The sequence below is a fragment of the Balaenoptera musculus genome, chromosome 2 (assembly GCF_009873245.2).
Source record: "Balaenoptera musculus isolate JJ_BM4_2016_0621 chromosome 2, mBalMus1.pri.v3, whole genome shotgun sequence".
Classification (NCBI taxonomy): Eukaryota; Metazoa; Chordata; class Mammalia; order Artiodactyla; family Balaenopteridae; genus Balaenoptera; species Balaenoptera musculus.
Window position 1 is genome coordinate 41,717,484 of NC_045786.1, and position 18,919 is coordinate 41,736,402.

The following is an 18,919-nucleotide window of genomic DNA, read 5'->3' on the forward strand; positions in this document are numbered from 1 at the left end:
ACATTTAGTTTGCTTCTGTGTCTTGGCTGTTGTAAATAGTGCTGCAGTGAACATTCGGGTGCATGTATCTTTTCGAATTATGGTTTTCTCCTTATATATGCCCAGTAGTGGGATTGCAGGATCACTTGGTAGTTCTATTTTTAGTTTTTTAAGGACCCTCCATACTGTTCTTCATAGTGGCTGTATCAGTTTACATTCCCACTAACAGTGTAGGAGGGTTCCCTTTTCTCCACACCCTCTCCAGCATTTATTGTTTGTAGACTTTTTGAGGATGGCCATCCTGACTGGTGTGAGGTAATACATCATTGCAGTTTTGATTTGCAGTTCTCTAATAATTAGCGATGTTGGGCATCTTTCCATGTGCTTTTTGGCCATCCATGTGTCTTCTTTGGAGAAACGTCTATTTAGATCTTCTGCCCATCTTTTTTATTGGGTTGTTTGTTTTTTGGATACAGAGCAGCATATGCTGTTTGTATATTTTGGAGATTAATCCCTGTCGGTTGCATTGTTTGCAAGTATTTTCTCCCATTCTGTGGGTTGTCTTTTCATTTTGTTTATGGTTTCCTTTGCTGTGCAGAAGCTTTTAAGTTTAATTAGATCCTATTTGTTTATTTTTGTTTTTATTTTCATTAGGAGGTGGATCCAAAAAGGTATTGCTGCAATTTATGTCAAAGAGTGTTCTGCCTATGTTTTCCTCTAAGAGTTTTATAGTGTCCAGCCTTACATTTAGGTCTTTGATCCATTTTGAGTTTATTTTTGTGTATGGTATTAGAGAATGTTCTAATTTCATTCTTTTACATACAGCTGTCCAGTGTTTCCAGCATCACTTATTGAAGAGGCTGTCTTCTCTCCATTGTATATTCTTGCCTCCTTGGTCATAGATTAGTTGACCATAGGTGCATGGGTTTATTTCTGGGCTTTGTATCCCGTTCCATTGAGCTATATTTCTGTTTTTGTGCCAGTACCATACTGTTTTGATGACTGTAGCTTTGTAGTATAGTCTGAAGTCAGGGAGCCTGATTCCTCCAGCTCCATTTTTCTTTCTCAGGATTGCTTTGGCTATTGGGGGTCTTTTGTGTCTCCATACAAATTAAAAAAATTTTTGTTCTAGTTCTGTGAAAAATGCCATTGGTAATTTGATAGGGATTGCATTGAATCTATAGATTGCCTTGGGTAGTATAGTCATTATGACAGTATTGATTCTTCCAGTGCAAGAACGTGGTGTATCTCTCCATGTGTTTGTGTCATCTTCGATTTCTTTCATTAGTGTCTTATTGTTTTCAGAGTACAGGCAGGTCTCTTGTCTCCTTAGGTAGGTTTATTCTTAGGTGTTTTATTCTTTTTGATGTGTTGGTAAATGGGATTGTTTCCTTAATTTCTCTTTCTGGATTTTTTGTCGTTAGCATATAGAAATGCAACAGATTTCTGTGTATTAATTTTCTTTTTTTTATAATTTATTTATTTAATTTATTTATTATTGGGTCTTTGTTGCTGCGCGTGGGCTTTCTCTAGTTGCGGCAAGTGGGGGCTACTCTTCGTTGCAGTGCACATGCTTCTCATTGCGATGGCTTCTCTTGTTGTGGAGCATGGGCTCTAGGCACGTGGGCTTCAGTAATTGTGGCACGAGGGCTCAGTAGTTGTAGCTCGCAGGCTCTAGAGTGCAGGCTCAGTAGTTGTGGCCCACGGGCTTAGTTGCTCCGCGGCATGTGGGATTTTCCCGGACCAGGGATCGAACTCGTGTTCCCTGCATTGGCAGGTGGATTCTCAACCACTGCGCCACCAGGGAAACCCTGTATTAATTTTCTATCCTGCAACTTTACCGAATTCATTGATGAGCTCTAGTAGTTTTCTGGTAGCATCTTTAGGATTTTCTATGTGTAGTATCATGTCATCTGCAAACAGTGACAGTTTTACTTCTTCTTTTCCAATTTGGATTCCTTTTCTTTTTCTTCTCTGATTGCTGTGGTTAGGACTTCCAAAACTACATTGAATAAAAGTGGCAAGAGTGGACATCCTTGTCTAGTTCCTGATCTTAGAGGGAATGCTTTCAGCTTTTCACCATTGAGAATGATGTTAGCTGTGGGTTTGCCATATATGGCCTTTATTATGTTGAGGTAAGTTCCTTCTATGCCCACTTTCTGGAGACTTTTTATCATAAATGGGTGTTGAATTTTGTCAGAAGCTTTTTCTGCATCTATTGAGATGATCACATGGTTTTTATTCAGTTTGTTAATGTGGTGTATCACATTGATTGATTTGTGGGTATCGAAGAATCCTTGCATCCCAGGGATAAATCCCATTTGATCATGGTGTATGATCCTTTTAATGTATTGTTGGATTCTGTTTGCTAGTATTTTGTTGAGGATTTTTGCATCTATATTCATCAGTGATATTGGTCTGTAATTTTCTTTTTTTGTAGTATCTCTGTCTGGTTTTGATATCAGGGTGATGGGTGGCCTTGTAGAATGAGTTTGGGAGTGTTCCTTCCTCTGCAATTTTTTGGAAGAGTTTGGGAAGGATGGGTGTTAGCTCCTCTCTAAATGTTTGATAGAATTCACCTGTGAAGCCATCTGGTCCTGGACTTTTGTTTGTTGGAAGTTTTAAAATCACTGTTTCAATTTCATTACTTGTGGTCTGTTCATATTTTCTATTTCTTCCTGGTTCAGTCTTAGAAGATTGTACCTTTCTAAGAATTTGTCCATTTCTTCTAGGTTGTCCATTTTAGTAGCATGTAGTTGTTTGTAGTAGTCTCATGATCTTCTGTATTTCTGTGGTGTCCATTGTAAGTTCTCCTTTTTCATTACTAATTTTATTTATTTGAGCCCTCTGCCTTTTTTTCTCAAAGAGTCTGGCCAAAGGTTTATCAATTTTGTTTATCTTTTGAAGGAACCAGCTTTTTGTTTCATTGATCTTTTCTATTGTTTTTTTCTCTATTTCATTTATTTCTGGTCTCTATTGCTTCTTGGCCTTTTGGCTAAGATCAGGTGTATTTTTGCTCTGATCTTTATCATTTCTTTTTTTCCAACTTTGGGTTTTGTTTCTTCTTTCTCTAGTTGCTTTGGGTGTAAGTTTAGGTTGTTTATTTGAGATTTTTTTTTGTTTCCTGAGGTAAGATTGTATTGCTATAAACTTCCCTCTTAGAACTGTTAGCTGCATCCCATAGGTTTTGGATCATCATGCTTTCATTTTCATTTGTCTCTAGGTATTTTTTGATTTCATCTTTGATTTCTTCAGTGATCCATTGGTTGATTAGTAAGATATTGTTTAGCCTCCACGTGTTTGTGTTTTTTACAGGTTTTTTTTCCTGTAATTGACTTCTAATCTCATAGTGTTGTGGTCGGAAAAGATGCTTGATATGATTTCGATTTTCTTAAATTTACCAAGGCTTGATTTGTGACCCAAGATGTGATCTCTTCTGGAGAAAGTACCATGTGCATTTGAGAAGAAAGTGTATTCTGTTGCTTTTGGATGCAATGTTCTATAAATATCAGTTAAGTCCATCTGGTCTAATGTGTCATTTAAGGCCTGTGTTTCCTTATTGATTTTTTGTCTGGATGATCTGTCCAATGATGAAAGTGGGGTGTTAAAGTCTCCCACTATTATTGTGTTACTGTCAATTTCTCCTTTTATGGCTGTTAGTATTTGCCTTATATATTAAGGTGCTCCTATGTTGTGTGCATATATATTTACAATTGTTATATCTTCTTCTTGGATTGATCTCTTGATCATTATGTAGTGACCTTCTTTGTCTCTTGTAACAGTCTTTATTTTAAAGTCTATTTTGTCTGATATGAGTATTGCTACTCCAGCTTTCTTTTGATTTCCACTTTCATGGAATACCTTTTTCCATCCCCTCACTTTGTTTGTACGTGTCCCTAGATCTGAAGTGCGTCTCTTGTAGACAGCATAAATATGGGTATTGTTTTTGTATCCATTCAGCCAGTCTGTGTCTTTTGGTTGGAGCATTTAATCCATTTACATTTAAGGTAATTATCAATATGTATGTTCTTATTGCCATTTTGTTAATTTTTTGGATTTGTTTTTGAAGGTCTTTTTTCTTCCCTTCCTCTTTTGTTCTCTTATAATTTGATGTCTGTCTTTAGTGTTGTATTTGGATTGCTTTTTCTTTTTTGTGTGTGTTTCTATTGTAGATTTTTGGTTTGTGGTTCCCATGAGGTTTTGTTATAGCAGTCTATATGTATACCAGATTGTTTTAAATTGCTGGTCTCTTAATTTCCAATGCATTTCCAGTATCCTGCATTTGTATTCTTATCTTCTCACGATTGCTGGCTTTGATATTATATTTGTGTGTAGATGTTTACTTTATGTTTGCCTTTACTGGTGAGCTTTCCCATTCATAATTTTCTTGATTCTATTGTAGTTGTGGCCATTTCTTTTCCACTTAGAGAAGTTTCTTTAGGATTTGTTTTAAAGCTGGTTTGGTGGTGCTGAACTCTCTTAGCTTTTGGTTGTCTGTAAAGCTTTTGATTTCTCCATCAAATATGAATGAGAGCCTTGCTGGGTAGAGTATTCTTGGTTGTAGATTTTTCCCTTTCATCAGTTTAAATATATAGTGCCCCTCCCTTCAGGCTTGCAGAATTTCTGCTGAAAAATCAGCTGATAACCTTATGGGGATTCCCTTGTATGTTACTTGTTTCTTTTGCCTTGTGGCTTTTAATATTCTTTCTTTGTCTTTAATTTTTGTCTGTTTGATTAATATGTGTCTCATCATGTTCCTCATTGGTTTTATCTAGTATGGGACTCTGTGCTTCCTGGATTTGAGTGAGTGTTTCCCTTCTCATGTTAGGGAAGTTTTCAGCTATTGTGTCTTCAAATATTTTCTCACATCCTTTCTCTCTTTTCCTTCTGGGACTCCTACAATGCAAATGTTTGTGTGTTTAATAGTTTTCCAGAGGTCTCTGAGACTGACCTTATTTCTTTTCATTTTTTTTTCTTTATTCTGTTCCATGGCCGTGATTTCCACCACTCTGTCTTTCAGTCAGTTATTCGTTCTTCTGCCTCAGTTAGTCTGCTATTGACTCCTTCTAGTGTATTTTTCATTCCAGTTATTGTATTGTTCATCTCTGTTTGTTTGTTCTTTAAATCTTCTAGCTTTTTGTTAATCATCTCTTGTATCGTCTCAATCTGTGCCTCCATTCTTTTTCCAAGACCTTGGATCATCTTTACTATATCATTACTCTAAATTCTCTTTCAGGTAGGTTGCCTATCTCCATTTCATTTAGTTGTTCTTGTGGGTTTTTGTCTTGTTCCTTCGTCTGGAACATATTTATCTGCCATCTCACTTTGTCTAACTTTCTGTGTTTGTGGTTTCCTTTCTGCTGGCTGCAGGATCATAGCTCCTCTTGCTTCTGGTGTCTGCCCCTTGGTGGGTGAAGTTGGTCCTGGTGTTTGTGCAGGCTTCGGAGGGACTGGTGCCTGCCCACTGGTGGGTTCAGCTGGGTCTTGTCCCTGTAGTGGGCAGGGCCGTGTCAAGTAGTGTGTTTAGAGGTGGCTGTGAGCTCTGTAAGGCTTTAGGCAGCCTGTCTGCTGATGGGTGGGGCTGTTCCTATCCTGCTGTTTGTTTGGCCTGAGGCATTCCAGCACTGGAGTCTGCAGGCTGTTCGGTAGGGCCAGGTCTTGATGCCAAAATAGTGACCTCCAGGAGAGGTAATGCTGATCAATATTCTCTGGGGCCTCTGCCACCAGTGTCCTTGCTCCCTCCCCAGTCAGCCACAGCCTACCCCTGCCTCCCCAGGACACCCTCCATGACTCATAGGTAGGTCCAGCCTTGGCTCCTATGGAGTTACTGCTTTGGGCTGGGTTCCAGTGTACATGAAATCTTGTGAGCGTCCTCTAAGAGTGGAGTCCCTGTTTGCCCCAGTCCTGTGGAGTTCCTGCACTCAAGCCCCACTGGCCTTCAAAGCCAAATGCTCTGGGGGGTTCCTCCTCCTGATATCAGACCCTCAGGCTGGGGAACCTGACATGGGGCTCAGGACTCTCACTCCTGTGGGAGAGCCTCTATGATATAATTATTTTCCAATTTGTGGGTCTCCCACCTGGTGGGTATGCGATTTGATTATGTCGTGAAAGCCTCCCTCCTGCCATCTTGTTGTGGCGCCTTCTTTGTCTTTGAATCTAAAATATCTTTTTTTTTTGTAGGTTCAAGTCTTTTGTGTCGATGGCTGTTCAGCAGTCAGTTGTGATTTTGGTGTTTTCATGAGAGGAGGTGAGCTCAAGTCCTTCTACTCCACCATGTTTTCCAGAAGAGAGGGGCTTCCTTTAGCTTGGATGCTTGCTGTCTCTTTCTTCAGCGTGTGCTGGCGGTTATCCCCTTGATATGGGGTGTGCAGGTGCAGTGGCCCTTGTGCACTCCCGGGATGGCGGGGGCAGTGCTTGGTGCCTGTTCGCAGGTCTCGTAGCAGTAGCTGCTCTCCGTGTATTCCTGGGAGACTGGGGGCAGCGCTTGGCACCCGCTTGCGTGTCTCATGGCAGCGACTCACGCCCACCCCTGGAACTCTGGTAGGCGGTGTCCTGTTGCCTGGGAACGCTCACAGGGAAAGAAGCTCTTTTGGTGGTCCAACTCCTCTCCTCATGCCCCCTCCCCGGAATGGCGCCTTGCCTCTCTGACAGGCCCAGGCTTCTTCCAAGTACCCCCTCAGTGGCCACACTCCAGCCTCTTCAGGCTGTCTCCATGCAGCCATCCCCGGTCCTCTCCCTGGGTCTGACCTCTGAAGCCTGAGCTTTAGCTTCACCCAGCCCCCACCCGCACCGAAAGAAGAGAGTCTCAGGCTGGGGAGAGCAGGGTGGCGGTGCCGACCTCCTCTGCAGGTTACTCTCCGTTTTGCCTTCCGCAGACCAGTTGCTGCACTCTCCTCCGAGGCTCTGAAGCTCCCCCTCCGTCCAGGCTCATCTCCCTGCCGGTGAGGAGACTTCCCAAGGTGCGGAAATCTTTCCTCCTTCACAGCTCCCTCCCTGGGGCGCAAGCCCCATCCCGATTTCTTTCTTTCTCTTTTTCCTTTTGTCCTAGCCAGTTACATGGCGGTTTCCTTGCCCTTTCAGAAGTCTGAGGCCGTCTGCCGGCATTCAGTGGGTGTTCTGTGCGCATCGTTCCACTTGTAGGTGTATTTTTAATGTTTTTGTGGGAGCAGGTGAGCTCCCCATCCTGTTCCTCCGCCATCTTGATCCCATCCCTTCTATTTGGTGCATTTTAACCTCTTTCCTGTAGGTAAGGACTGCAGTCGGGGAAGCGGAGCTATTGTCGGAGGTGGATCAGTACCTCTTAGCAGGATGATAAATTGCTCGTCAGGAGCATGGCAGTGTCATGCAGTTAATTTATGTGCCTTAAATCCATCAAAACCCGGGATGACGCTTAGGTCATCAAAATAGTCCTGAGATACGTACAGGTTGAGAGTGTCTGATTTTTGGGGGCCCCCAAAGGCAGGGGGCCATGGAGACAGGCTTCCAAGAGTCTGGACAGACCTGACTCTGCACACACGCTTTTGGTGCTCACCCTTCCTGCCACTGGGAACCTTTTGTCTTATACTCTCTTTGGATCCCCCAGCCCCTGCATAGGGCTGGGTGTGTAACTGGGACTGAACACTGGAAATCACCTCATGAAGCCCGTTCTTGGTGTCTAGGGTGGCCTCCCCTGGAGGTGGAAGGTGGCAGGACTCGCATAGCAAAGACCCCTTACTAAGGCCAGCAATCCTGATCCCTGATTCAGGAACTGACGTCCCAGTGATCCTTTCACTAGTTGGGACTCCTGGTGGCAAGTGACAGAAAGGAAGGGGGCGGACTGGCTCAAGTCAGCAGGCATGAGGGCCCCGCTCTCCTCCTCTGTGCAGCTCCCACCTCGGGCAGCACTCCCGCTCCCAGCCTCGGTTCAATCTGTCAGCAGCCCCAGGAACAGAGCCTGCCTCACCCCCTGCAGCTGAGTAAACATCGTAGACTAGAGTCTCCTGGGCCCATCCTGGGCGTGGGGCCCGTCAGAGTGTCCTGGGCTCATCCTGGGTATGGGCCCATCACGGTGGCTGGGAGGATGCTGGAGCCCAGGGATGCACCACTTCGGCCAGCCCGGTGCCCCGCCTTGGATCCCGTGTCTAAACAGCCTGGAGTGGAGGAGGGTGGTTCCTGAGAACAGCTGGATGTTGGGGCAAGCAGGAGGGGGGCCGTGCTGGCTTGCGTGTCCACCATGCACGCCCGTCGTCACAGCTACCTCGGCAGCATGCACAGCCGTCTCAGCCTGCATCTTCTCTGGGCCTGGAGGGCAGCTGGGCGAGCACCGCAGTGGATGTCAGTGAGGTGAGCTTTATGCACCATATGCGTCTCAGCTTGGTCATTTAGTCCAGTCAAGTGGTCACTCTGTGCCGGGTCCCATCAGCACCACACACGGTCCCCGCCTTCAGGGGCCAGAGATGCAGGAGGCAGATAAGCGCATGATGCTAAGTTGTGACGGGTGCTGCGAAGGCAGAAGTAGGGGAGGTGTGGGAGGGGGTGACCTCAACAAGGTGGCCACTCTCAGGAGGGCGAGAGTGAGCCACTCAGGAAAAATGGGGTGGGCAGGGGAGCGTTCCAGGCAGAAGAACAGCACGTGAAAAGGTCCTGAGGCCAGTGACAAGTCCAGCGCAGCCTGAGGGGCAGCTCTTTGGGACGTAGCAGGATGTGAGGACACAGGGGTAGCCAGTGGAGACCTGGAGACCACAGTAGGGACCTGGGATTTTACTGAGGGTGCTGGGATGGCCCTGGAGAGTTTTGAGCTGGGTGTGCTGTGATCCAGGTGATGCTGTTTAAAAGGTAACTCTGGTCTCTGGATGAATTCAGACCCTGGGGGGCACGAGCAGAAGCAGAGGCTGGCGAGGGGCGTTTCTGTTAGTCCAGGGGAGAGACGGGTTGGGGGGAGGGTCAGGTCCAGGACTCGTGTAGGAGGCGCGGCCACAGGACATGTGGTGGGCTGGTTGAGGGAATGGTGGGATCTGAGCACCAAGGAGCGTGTTGGTGGCATTTCCCAGACAGGGGGGAGGAACAGATGTGGGGGAAATGCTGGACACGTTGCGGTGGAGGTAACGATTCGGCTTCCAGGTATTCTCTGGTGGAGGTGGGGCGCACAGCATCCAGGGCCCCCGGCTTTCAGGCCTGTCCTCCCACACCGCTGGCCTGGAGCTGAAGGGCAGCCCCGGGCACCCGCGGGCCTGGGTGGAGACTCGATTCGCAGTCTCTGCGGCCCCCTCCCTGTGTCTGGGCCTCAGCCTCCTTGTCTGTAAACTGGGGCCAGTGAGACTCTCCACTCCCCCCCAGAATCCTGGTGCTTCGGGGCTGTCCCTGGGAGACTGGCTCAGGTCCGGGCGCCTCCTGGGAGGAGGCGGGACAGACAGGGGAGCCGGCCTGCCTGGCAGGTGCTGCTGCCCTCGGCTCTGCGCAGAGGAGCCTGGGCTGGCAGCCGTCTGGGGGGGAACCCGCTTGGGTGTGTCCGTGCGTCGCGGGCTCTCGGCCGGGGCGGGAGTTGGCGCAGCGGGCAGGCATCCTGGTGCTGAGCGAGACAGAGCCAGCTCAGGGGCCCCGGGCTGCCCACTCAGCGTTGCCCTTGCAGAGGTCACCACTTGACCTCATTCTCAGGGCAAACGTGGCTGCTCTGTTGGGGTTTGCCCTGCTTTTTGGCACCTTCTCAGTCTTTGAGTCCTGCTTCGCCCTGCCCTTAACGCCCTCCTAAGGCAGTCTCCGCCTGGATCCCTCCCAGGGCGGCCCTGTTCACAGCCCCCCAGAGTGGAGGGGGGCCCAGTCCATTCCCGCAGCCTCAGTGCCGCTGCCTCAGCGTGGACCTGGGCCCGGGAGGGAGGGAAGCGTGCCCCACGGGGCCAGAAAACCCAAGAGGGCCTTCGCCTGACGGGCTGAGGGTGTGTGTCCACATGTGACTGTGGGAGGAAAGCAGGGCCGTCCACTCTCTGGCTAGCCCCACGGCCAGGCCCCGTGGGCAGCCTCCGAGCCCACTGCCCCCCAGGAGCAGCTACTAGTGACGTCCTGTTTGCACGGCAGAGAGCTGGCAGTCCAACCCGGTGCTGTCTGTAAAGTGAGTCCAGGAGGAGTTGGGCACCACGCATGGGTGTCCAAGCCCCAGCATTCAAGGCTACGTTCACGCGGAGCTCAGAAGCAGCCTGGTTTCCTGGCTGGGGTGGGGCACAGGGCGAGGGCAGTGAGGTGCTCAGGGACCCAGAGCAGGTGGGGCCTGTGGAACAGCAGGAACCGAGGTCAGGCCTCAGCATCAGGGCCCTGAATTGGAGTCCTCGGAGCCAGTCCCCCAGGTGGCACACAGATCAAAGGCCACGTCCCTCCAACAGCCCAGACACGCGGGAGCTGGATAGACAGTCACCGGGTGGATGGCCACATTTGGGAAAGTGCCCGGTGATCAAGGAGGCAGAAGCCGGAACGAGGATTTAGCAGTCACGTGAGATTTGGGGAGCCGTGCGGCAAGGCTGGAATTCAGGTTGGGCAGTTCAGACCTGGGGGGGGCAGGGGGGCTTCCCAGGAAGCCTCTGCGGCCAGGTCAGCGCAGTCTCTCATCTCTGCGACGCCTGGCCCCAGGGCCAGGCTCGGGGGTCAAGCTCTGTAAATAATTGCCAACAAGTGAGGGACTCTCAGAGGCCCGAGCAGAGCAGGGGCTTTGTCTTACAATAGAGAAAACTAAGTTGCAGAGGCGGGGAGAGGTGCCCTAGGGCAGGTGGTAGACTGGGGACCACTGTGTCCAGCCTGGACGTCGGGTCCAGCACTCTCCCGCCCCTGTGGGCTGCACACGGACACACACACCCCCCCCTCAGGCGAACCTCTAACCTGGAGCTCGGTGCTCCGCGGTGGCAGGTTTGCACTGCAGGGACCCTGACGGGTCATCGGCCCGCAGTGTGCCTGGAGCTCGGGGGCCAGAGCAGCAAGGCCAGGCCCAGCCCCTGTGTCTTCCCTGCCCCAGCCCGGGAGCAGGGGCCTTGCCCGGGCAGCTCTGTTCACGTCACTCGGTGGCTTCCCTGGCTCTTTGCCAGGAGACGAGTGAGCAAGGGAGAGAGCAGCGCACTTGGACGGGAATTTACAATCCAGTGAAGCGTGAGATGGCAGCCTTCCTTTACCAGGTTATTACTTAAGTACAAGATTGACTTGGAGCGGGGAGTGGGGGGAGTTTACACTTCTGAAAATAGAAATGAAAAAGAAGGGGTTTTTCTGGCCTCCTTACCAGCGGGAAGGAGGAAGCCCAGGCTTTTGGGGTCAGGGCGCTGAATGCAGTTTGCCTTTTGGCCACTTTCTCTTGAGGCCTAGGGTCTTTGCCTGCCGTCTGGCTGAGCCTCATTCCCATAGTACCACAGCGGGGTCTTGGGTCATGCCATCGGCCAGACTTTAATTCAAGTGCTTTGGAATCCCCACGTTCCAGCGGGTGACGAGCCTGTGTCTGTCTGCTCTGGGGACCCCCACTCGGAGCCCCAAGTCCCGGGCCTGGCAGAGGACGCCAGACGAGGGGGCAGGTGGAGCGTTTGCTGTGGCCCGGGAGCCTGGAGTCGCCTGCCGGGACCAGGGAGGCTCCGATGGCTGCAGGTTTTCCTGCTGCTTTGGTTGAGGCAAATCTGGATTGCTTTAGCGTCCCACTGTCACCCAGGACTTTGTCTTGGCTTCCCCTGGGGACCTCGGAATCGAGCAGGTGTCCAGAGGGTGAGCCGCAGGCTAGCTGGCCTCATCTCCACACCGTGCTTATCGCGGCTGGGTCCGGAGGCCTCTGGAGAGCCCTGGATTTGCAGAACGTGTCCATGCTGAGCGCTTGGGCTGTGACAGCAGTTCTTGGGGAACTTTCCAAGGGCAAGGGGTGTGAGGGGCGTGGCCAGGGCTGCTTGGAGCCCAGCTCAGGACAGGGCGCGCTGAGAGCAGAGGGGGGCGTAAGGCTCTGCTTGGGGTCTGTGGCTCCTTGGGAACGGCTTTCAAAAGTCCCCCTGCAGGAATCCCAGTCTCCTTGGGCGAATGGGGGGTAGAGATTGGGCTGGAACCAGACAGCCCACGAGGGAGTTCCAGCTGCAGCGTGTGAGGCAGCCACTTTGCATCTCTGAGCCTTGGCTTCCCCGGCTGCAGAATGGGGCCACACAGTAGCAGCCCCGGGCGGTGGAATGCGTCCAGAGCACACGCTCCTTAGCACTGCCCTGCTGTCTTCTTAACCAGGCTGGGGACACTATTGCACGTTCTAGCAACCACGGGAGGCAGCTGCAGCTCGAGGTCACCCAAGGAGGCTCATGTCCAGAGCTGGTGCAAAAGCGGTTGGTCTGAACCCCAGCCTCTACCATCCGAGTCGTCCTTGGCTGGCAGATTGAGGGGTGGGGCTTGGGCTGGGTTTGGCAGAGCCGAGCAGAGAGCAGGGGTGGAGGGGGCGGGCCGGCCAGGCTTGGGGGCTGAGCGGGGAGCTGCGGGGGCGCCAGGCCCTGGCCCCTCTCACCTGTGGCCTTGTCCCCCACCCCCTGGCAGGTTGGCTCAGCATGTCGGTCAGCGTCCATGAGACCCGCAAGTCGCGGAGCAGCACGGGCTCCATGAATATCACGCTGTTCCACAAGGCCTCGCACCCCGACTGCGTGCTGGCGCACCTCAACACGCTGCGCAAGCACCGCATGTTCACGGACGTCACGCTCTGGGCCGGCGACCGCGCCTTCCCCTGCCACCGCGCCGTGCTCGCCGCCTCCAGCCGCTACTTCGAGGCCATGTTCAGCCACGGCCTGCGGGAGAGCCGCGACGACACGGTCAACTTCCAGGAGAACCTGCACCCTGAGGTGCTGGAGCTGCTGCTGGACTTCGCCTACTCGTCCCGCATCGTCATCAACGAGGAGAACGCCGAGTCGCTGCTCGAGGCGGGCGACATGCTGCAGTTCCACGACGTGCGCGACGCGGCCGCCGAGTTCCTGGAGAAGAACCTGTTCCCGTCCAACTGCCTGGGCATGATGCTGCTGTCGGACGCCCACCAGTGCCGGCGGCTCTACGAGTTCTCGTGGCGCATGTGCCTGGTGCACTTCGAGGCCGTGCGGCAGAGCGAGGACTTCAACAGCCTGTCCAAGGACACCCTGCTGGACCTCATCTCCAGTGATGAGCTGGAGGCCGAGGACGAGCGCGTGGTCTTCGAGGCCGTCCTGCAGTGGGTCAGGCACGACCTGGAGCGGCGCAAGGCCCACCTGCCTGAGCTGCTGCGCAGCGTGCGGCTGGCCCTGCTGCCGTCCGACTGCCTGAAGGAGGCCGTGTCGGGCGAGGCCCTGCTCATGGCCGACGAGCGCACGCGGCTCATCGTGGACGAGGCGCTGCGCTGCAAGGCCCGCATCCTAGAGAACGACGGCGTGGTCACCAGCCCCTGCGCCCGGCCGCGCAGGGCCGGGCACACGCTGCTCATCCTCGGGGGCCAGACCTTCATGTGTGACAAGATCTACCAGGTGGACCACAAGGCCAAGGAGATCATCCCCAAGGCGGACCTGCCCAGCCCCCGCAAGGAGTTCAGTGCCTCGGCCATCGGCTGCAAGGTCTACGTGACCGGGGGCCGGGGCTCCGAGAACGGGGTCTCCAAGGACGTGTGGGTGTACAACACCGTCCACGAGGAGTGGTCCAAGGCGGCGCCCATGCTCATCGCCCGTTTCGGCCACGGCTCGGCCGAGCTGGAGAACTGCCTCTACGTGGTCGGGGGGCACACGTCCCTGGCTGGCGTCTTCCCAGCCTCGCCGTCTGTCTCCCTGAAGCAGGTGGAGAAGTACGACCCCGAGGCTAACAAGTGGACGATGGTGGCCCCACTGAGGGATGGCGTCAGCAATGCCGCGGTCGTGAGCGCCAAGCTGAAGCTCTTTGTCTTCGGGGGGACCAGCATCCACCGGGACATGGTGTCCAAAGTCCAGTGCTACGACCCCGCAGAGAACCGGTGGACGATCAAGGCCGAGTGTCCCCAGCCTTGGCGGTACACCGCTGCCGCCGTCCTGGGCAGCCAGATCTTCATCATGGGAGGCGACACGGAGTTCACAGCCGCCTCGGCCTACCGCTTCGACTGCGAGACCAACCAGTGGACGCGGATCGGGGACATGACTGCCAAGCGCATGTCCTGCCACGCCCTGGCCTCGGGCAACAAGCTCTACGTGGTGGGGGGCTACTTCGGGACCCAGCGGTGTAAGACCCTGGACTGCTATGACCCCACCTCGGACACGTGGAACTGCATCACCACCGTGCCGTACTCGCTCATCCCCACGGCCTTCGTCAGCACCTGGAAGCACCTGCCCGCATGAGGCGCACCTGTAGAGCCCAACCAGGTGAGCCCCCGCACCCCAGGCCTGATCCCACTCCGGGTAAAGGCTGCATCTTCCGCGGAAGGCCGGGCGAGGCAGGCCAGCAGGTGACTGGGGGGCTCTGGGACCCTTTTTCAACTCTGGAGCCGGAGCCTGGCTCTTCCCCTTACTTGCAGTTGATCTTGAGCAAAACACGTAACTCCTCTGCCAAATGGGGGTGACCATCTTAGACTGGGGCGGTGGTTCCCAGGCATGGCCGCAGGTCAGAGTCCCCGGGGGGTCTTTTGACAGTCCTGTGTGGAGTCTAGGCCAACCTGTGAAGTCTGAGGGCACAGTCTCCACGCAGGGGCACCCTCCCTCTGACACCAGCTGCGAGGTCGGGGTTGCCCAGAACTGTCTCAGATCCAGCACTCACTGGAAGGACTCATGAATGCGCTGAAGGCATGTGTGCACGGTTATGGTTATGGGCAAAGGATACAGATTAAGATCAGAGGGCAGAGACGCATGGGTCAGAGTCCTGGGGGTCCAAATGGTCCAAATTTGGACTGGGGTGCAAATGCAAAGCATCCCTTGTCCACTCCCCATGGAGTTGGGACACCGTTACTCTCGCAGCATCAGCGAGTGATGGCACGCACGGAATGCTGCCCGCCAGGGGAGCTCACAAAAGCTGCGATGTCCAGAATTTTTAGCAGGGCCCCATCACGTGGGCATGACCGATTGATCATGTTACTCTCAAGTCAGCTGGTCCAGCGTGACCCAAAGCCCCCACCCTAAACAAAGACACTCCTATCAGGTGTGACCCAGATCACCTCCCAGAAGCCAAGGACAAAGGCCAGATCTCTGTTGGGGCAAGGCCACAAATTCCGTCCTGCTCAAATGCTTAGCCCAGGCCTTGCGCTAGGCCATTCGGGGCCTCTGGGGCCCAGGCCTCAGTAGCCGTTATAGCTCCAGGTGAGTCCAGTGTGCAGCCAAGGTGCGAGCCCTACCCTGGGGGGCCCATGAGAAGCAACAGGAGGGGAGTGGATGGAGGGCTCAAAGGGAGGCGGGAGCTGGCGCCCTGGGGCCGGGTGCCACTGTGGACATCTGGTGGTTCCAGGGCTCTGGGACCAGATGGCCCTGGGATTGGGTCCTGCCTCTCCTGGGGGCAGCTGTGTGCTCACTGGTGCGCGAGGGAACCTCTTGTCTCCCATTCCTCCGCAAGATGGAGAGAAGGCCGTCCTCAGAGCGGGCGTCACGATTACGTGAGGGAACAGCCCCCCAGCAGGGCTTGCTACAGTGCTGCCCCAGTTACCCCGAGTTATCTTGCTCTCTGTTCTTAGCGCCAGCATTATATGAAATCATTGCCTGAAAAGGGAAGGTGACAGTGGATGCCAGGGGCAAAGGGACACATTCAGGCGCTCTTTCCTCTGGGTGACAGAGGAACAGGGAGACAGGAGGAGGGACTTGCCCAGGTCCCAGGACGGGTGCAGAGTCAGGGGAAGGGAGAGGGCGGAAGGAAGGGCCAGCATGTCCTGGAGGGCCTCTTCTGAGGGGTGGGTGGGATCTTTCCTGCAGCCCCGCTGGGGCAGGATCCACAGCAGGCACTGAGGTTCGATTAGGGTGTCCTGAGCCAGCCTGGCAGGGGTGCAGGGGCAGGGGCTGGAATGGAGTGGTGGACTCGTGGGCACTGGAGAAGGTCGTCCACGGTCAGGTCCCAACTCTTAGCCCTCCTCGGGTCCTTGGCCCTTGGGGCGGTGAGGTCCGGGGACCCCCGGTGGATGGGAGTCAGGAGGCGTAGGTCCTGGGGGCTCTAAGAAGCGGGGTCGGTGGGAGATCCCAGGGTCACGCAGGGGGAGCCTTCCCACCTGGCGCCGGACTGTCCTGTACACCGAGGTGCTTCTCTGCCCGGCTGGCCCCCCCCACCGCCCGCACCTGCCTTGTGCTCCTGCCGCCCTGAGGAGCCAGCCCCGTGCCGTTCAGGTCACAGGAACCCCGTCAGGAGCTGGCCAGAGCTGAAAAATTGATTTCCTCAATGACCTGGCGGCTGCTGACAAGAACGCTGAAAGCTCTACACGGCGGAAGCAATCATACTTAGCTGGGATTGCTTCTGAATGGAATCTGATGTTTCAGCTATTAAATCAAATCCAGCCGTGCCTTCGAGGCCCTTAAAGAGATATGTCTGCTGGCAGGCAAGGCAGGACCCAGCGAAGGCATCAGATGTGCCATACAGTGTGTTTGGCCTCATAAAGGCCAGCCTGGATGAGAATAGGCTTTGTTCTCTTTTAAGGTTTCTCTGTTTTGTTTTAATGTGCTCTCTTCCTCTTTGGGAGAAAAATCTGACCAGCAAAATATCTTGGTCCTGAGAAATAGACTTCAAAGAGAACACTGGCGTTTCCTTGTTGAGTCCCTGTTCCCACGCTCTGGGAACTTAGGCTGGTCACCTGTGGGGCCCAAAGGCTCCTCCCATCTCAGGCCACCCAGCCCAGGCCAGGTGGCTCTGACCCTGTCTGGTGTTTGCCCATCCCCGGGACCCGGGAGGGCAGTTCTTCCCCAAGGGGGAGAGGGTGGGTGGTAGGTCAGCCGGACCCAGTGAGCCCTTTACTTTTCCAGGACTTCCCCCCATTTCAGGGACCGTGGAAGGGTCGGCCCTGACTCTTGCTGCCTGCTTGACCCTGGTTGCTTAACTTCTCTGAGCTTCAGCTTTCTCATCTGGAAAACGGGAATAAAAACTGTATTACTCACAGTAGTTGAGGAGGAGAGACCAAGTGAGGGGCTGGGTTCAGAGTCCACCTTTATATGAGGTTGCGAGGAGGAGGGGATGGTGGTGATAATGGTTTCGGGATGCTTTGGGCGCAGGGACCTCTGCATGTCCCTGGGCCAGCCCTTCCTTCTGGAAGGGTCCATCCCTCACGGTCGGGATCGCACTTGCCATTGCCTGGCTGAGTGCCACACGGGCCTTGTTCCTTCCGTGCTCCCCAGCCCACGGCGTGGGTGCTGTGGTCTCAGGAATGAGGATGTGGCGGGCACTGGGGTAGGAAGCTGATGCCTGGGCCCGTCCGGCCCTCCCTCAGCTCCTGGGAAGTGGGGCTTTGTGGCAGGAAGTCTCCCTCGTTCTGCTGCTGCTGGGGCAGTCGCCACAGTGCTGCCAGGACCCGCTGGAGGAGCAGCCCTCACTCGGAAGGCCGCAGACCAGGTCCTGAGGGTGGTCCTGAGCCGGGGGGCTGCGGCAGGTGGGGGGATGGGAGGGGCCTGTGACAGCAGGGGTGGGTAAGGGGCTGGGCCCACGCACCCTCGACAAGGCTGCAGGTCATGACGAGCAGAGATTAGCACGCCTGCTGCCCCTCCGGCATGGGCCCCCCACTCTCCACCCAGCCTGGCTGCCGGCCGGAAGTCCCGTGCTGGGACCAGAGAATGGGGTCTGTACCCAGTGCGTCCCCCGAGTGCCCCTCCCTGCTCTACTGTCCCAGTCCCTGCTGCAGGCATAGGACCGGCCTGGGGTCCTGTCTGCAGTGCCTCTCTGGTCCCCGAACCCCACGTCCATCTCTTAAGACTCCACTTAACTTCAGGAACCACCAGCCAGAGCCCTGCGCTCTGCACCCCCTCCCCATCACCCTGAGTGACTTCCCCCGTTCGTCCCCAAGTGCTTTGTTTCCCCATCTCGGACACCACTCGTGAGCTCTGGGTGGTGCCTGCATCCACGCCAGGTGCCCCAGTTGTGAGCTCATTTAACCCTCTCAGAAGCATTTGTCACCGGTGCTGCTGTTACGGAGCTGGCACCCGAGACTCAGCATAGGTGGTTGGCATCACGCTAACAGCTGGTGAGGGTTGGAGTGGGATCTGAGCCCTGGAGCTGCCTCAGGCCTGCAGGTGTCTCTGGAGACCCGGGCACTGGGCACCCCACATCTGCACCCTGGTGCCGAGTGCGGGCCACACGGGTGCTGCCCAGCAGTGGGGGTGGAGTGCTGTGCTGGAAACTGAACGCCGGCAGGACCTCCAGGGCCAGCCCTTAGCTCCCGTGTCACATCCGATCCTTGTCCCTAGGTGACAGTGGCCAGCGGTGGCAGGAGGCCCCTGGAGCCGGGGTGGGCGCCCATCTCCCCGGGCTACCCGCCAAGTGTAGACTAGCTGTGAACGTTCTTTTCTCTTGTTCTCTCCCGCTGAGCTCCCACCTCCCCCAGCCTGCCCCTGGCCTGAGGGCTTCAGAACATCGGGGCAGGGGTCCAGGTTGCCGGGAGCCGTCTTCTCCTTACGGGCATTGTTGGAACCCAGACACTTGGGGTGCCGGGGCACGGGCTCCAGCCCCTCTCTGGGAAGGGCTGAGCCCGTCAGTCCCCTGGGGGGCCCTGCAGGGGACTCAGTTGCCACCAGAGGAGGGCTGATTCAGCACATCCTGTCCTGCCTTAAGAGAGATTGCGGCCGAGAGGCAACCCCGGAGCACAGGATTCAGGGCTGGGCTGGTGTGGCCGGGGGGGTGCTCGGGGCAGGAGGGCAGGCCTTTTGCAACACCCCGCGTCCACCCATCCGCCCGCGCACCCACGGCCTCCCGTTCTGCCCATGTTCACCAGGGCCGCCCTGTGCCAGGCCCGCGATGGGGATGGCGTTAGTGGCTGTGGTCCGCACAGCAGGCCCCCACCAGCACGCCACGGGACAGCGAGGGCATTCACGGGGCTGGCCAGGGC

At 54.6% G+C, this 18,919-nt stretch overlaps 1 protein-coding gene across 8 annotated transcripts in view; it reads left to right on the forward strand.

The window, feature by feature from the left end:
* Positions 1–18,919, forward strand: part of KLHL25 (kelch like family member 25) — a 50,731-nt gene that overhangs the window by 19,646 nt on the left and 12,166 nt on the right. For 2 of the 8 annotated variants that reach the window (XR_005018896.1, XM_036844706.1), the window contains exons 2-6: positions 6,160–6,226; positions 6,855–6,920; positions 7,032–7,115; positions 8,108–8,301; positions 12,481–14,285. Coding sequence is in view for 7 of the 8 variants with exons in the window: in XM_036844706.1 (XP_036700601.1) it covers positions 12,492–14,261 (1,770 nt within the window). In the remaining variant the exon portion in view is untranslated. Of the gene's footprint in view, positions 1–6,159; positions 6,227–6,854; positions 6,939–7,031; positions 7,116–7,329; positions 8,302–12,194; positions 12,276–12,480; positions 14,286–18,919 lie in introns of those variants that run through there. The other 6 variants (XM_036844708.1, XM_036844709.1, XM_036844711.1 and 3 more) reach the window with 6 other exon arrangements.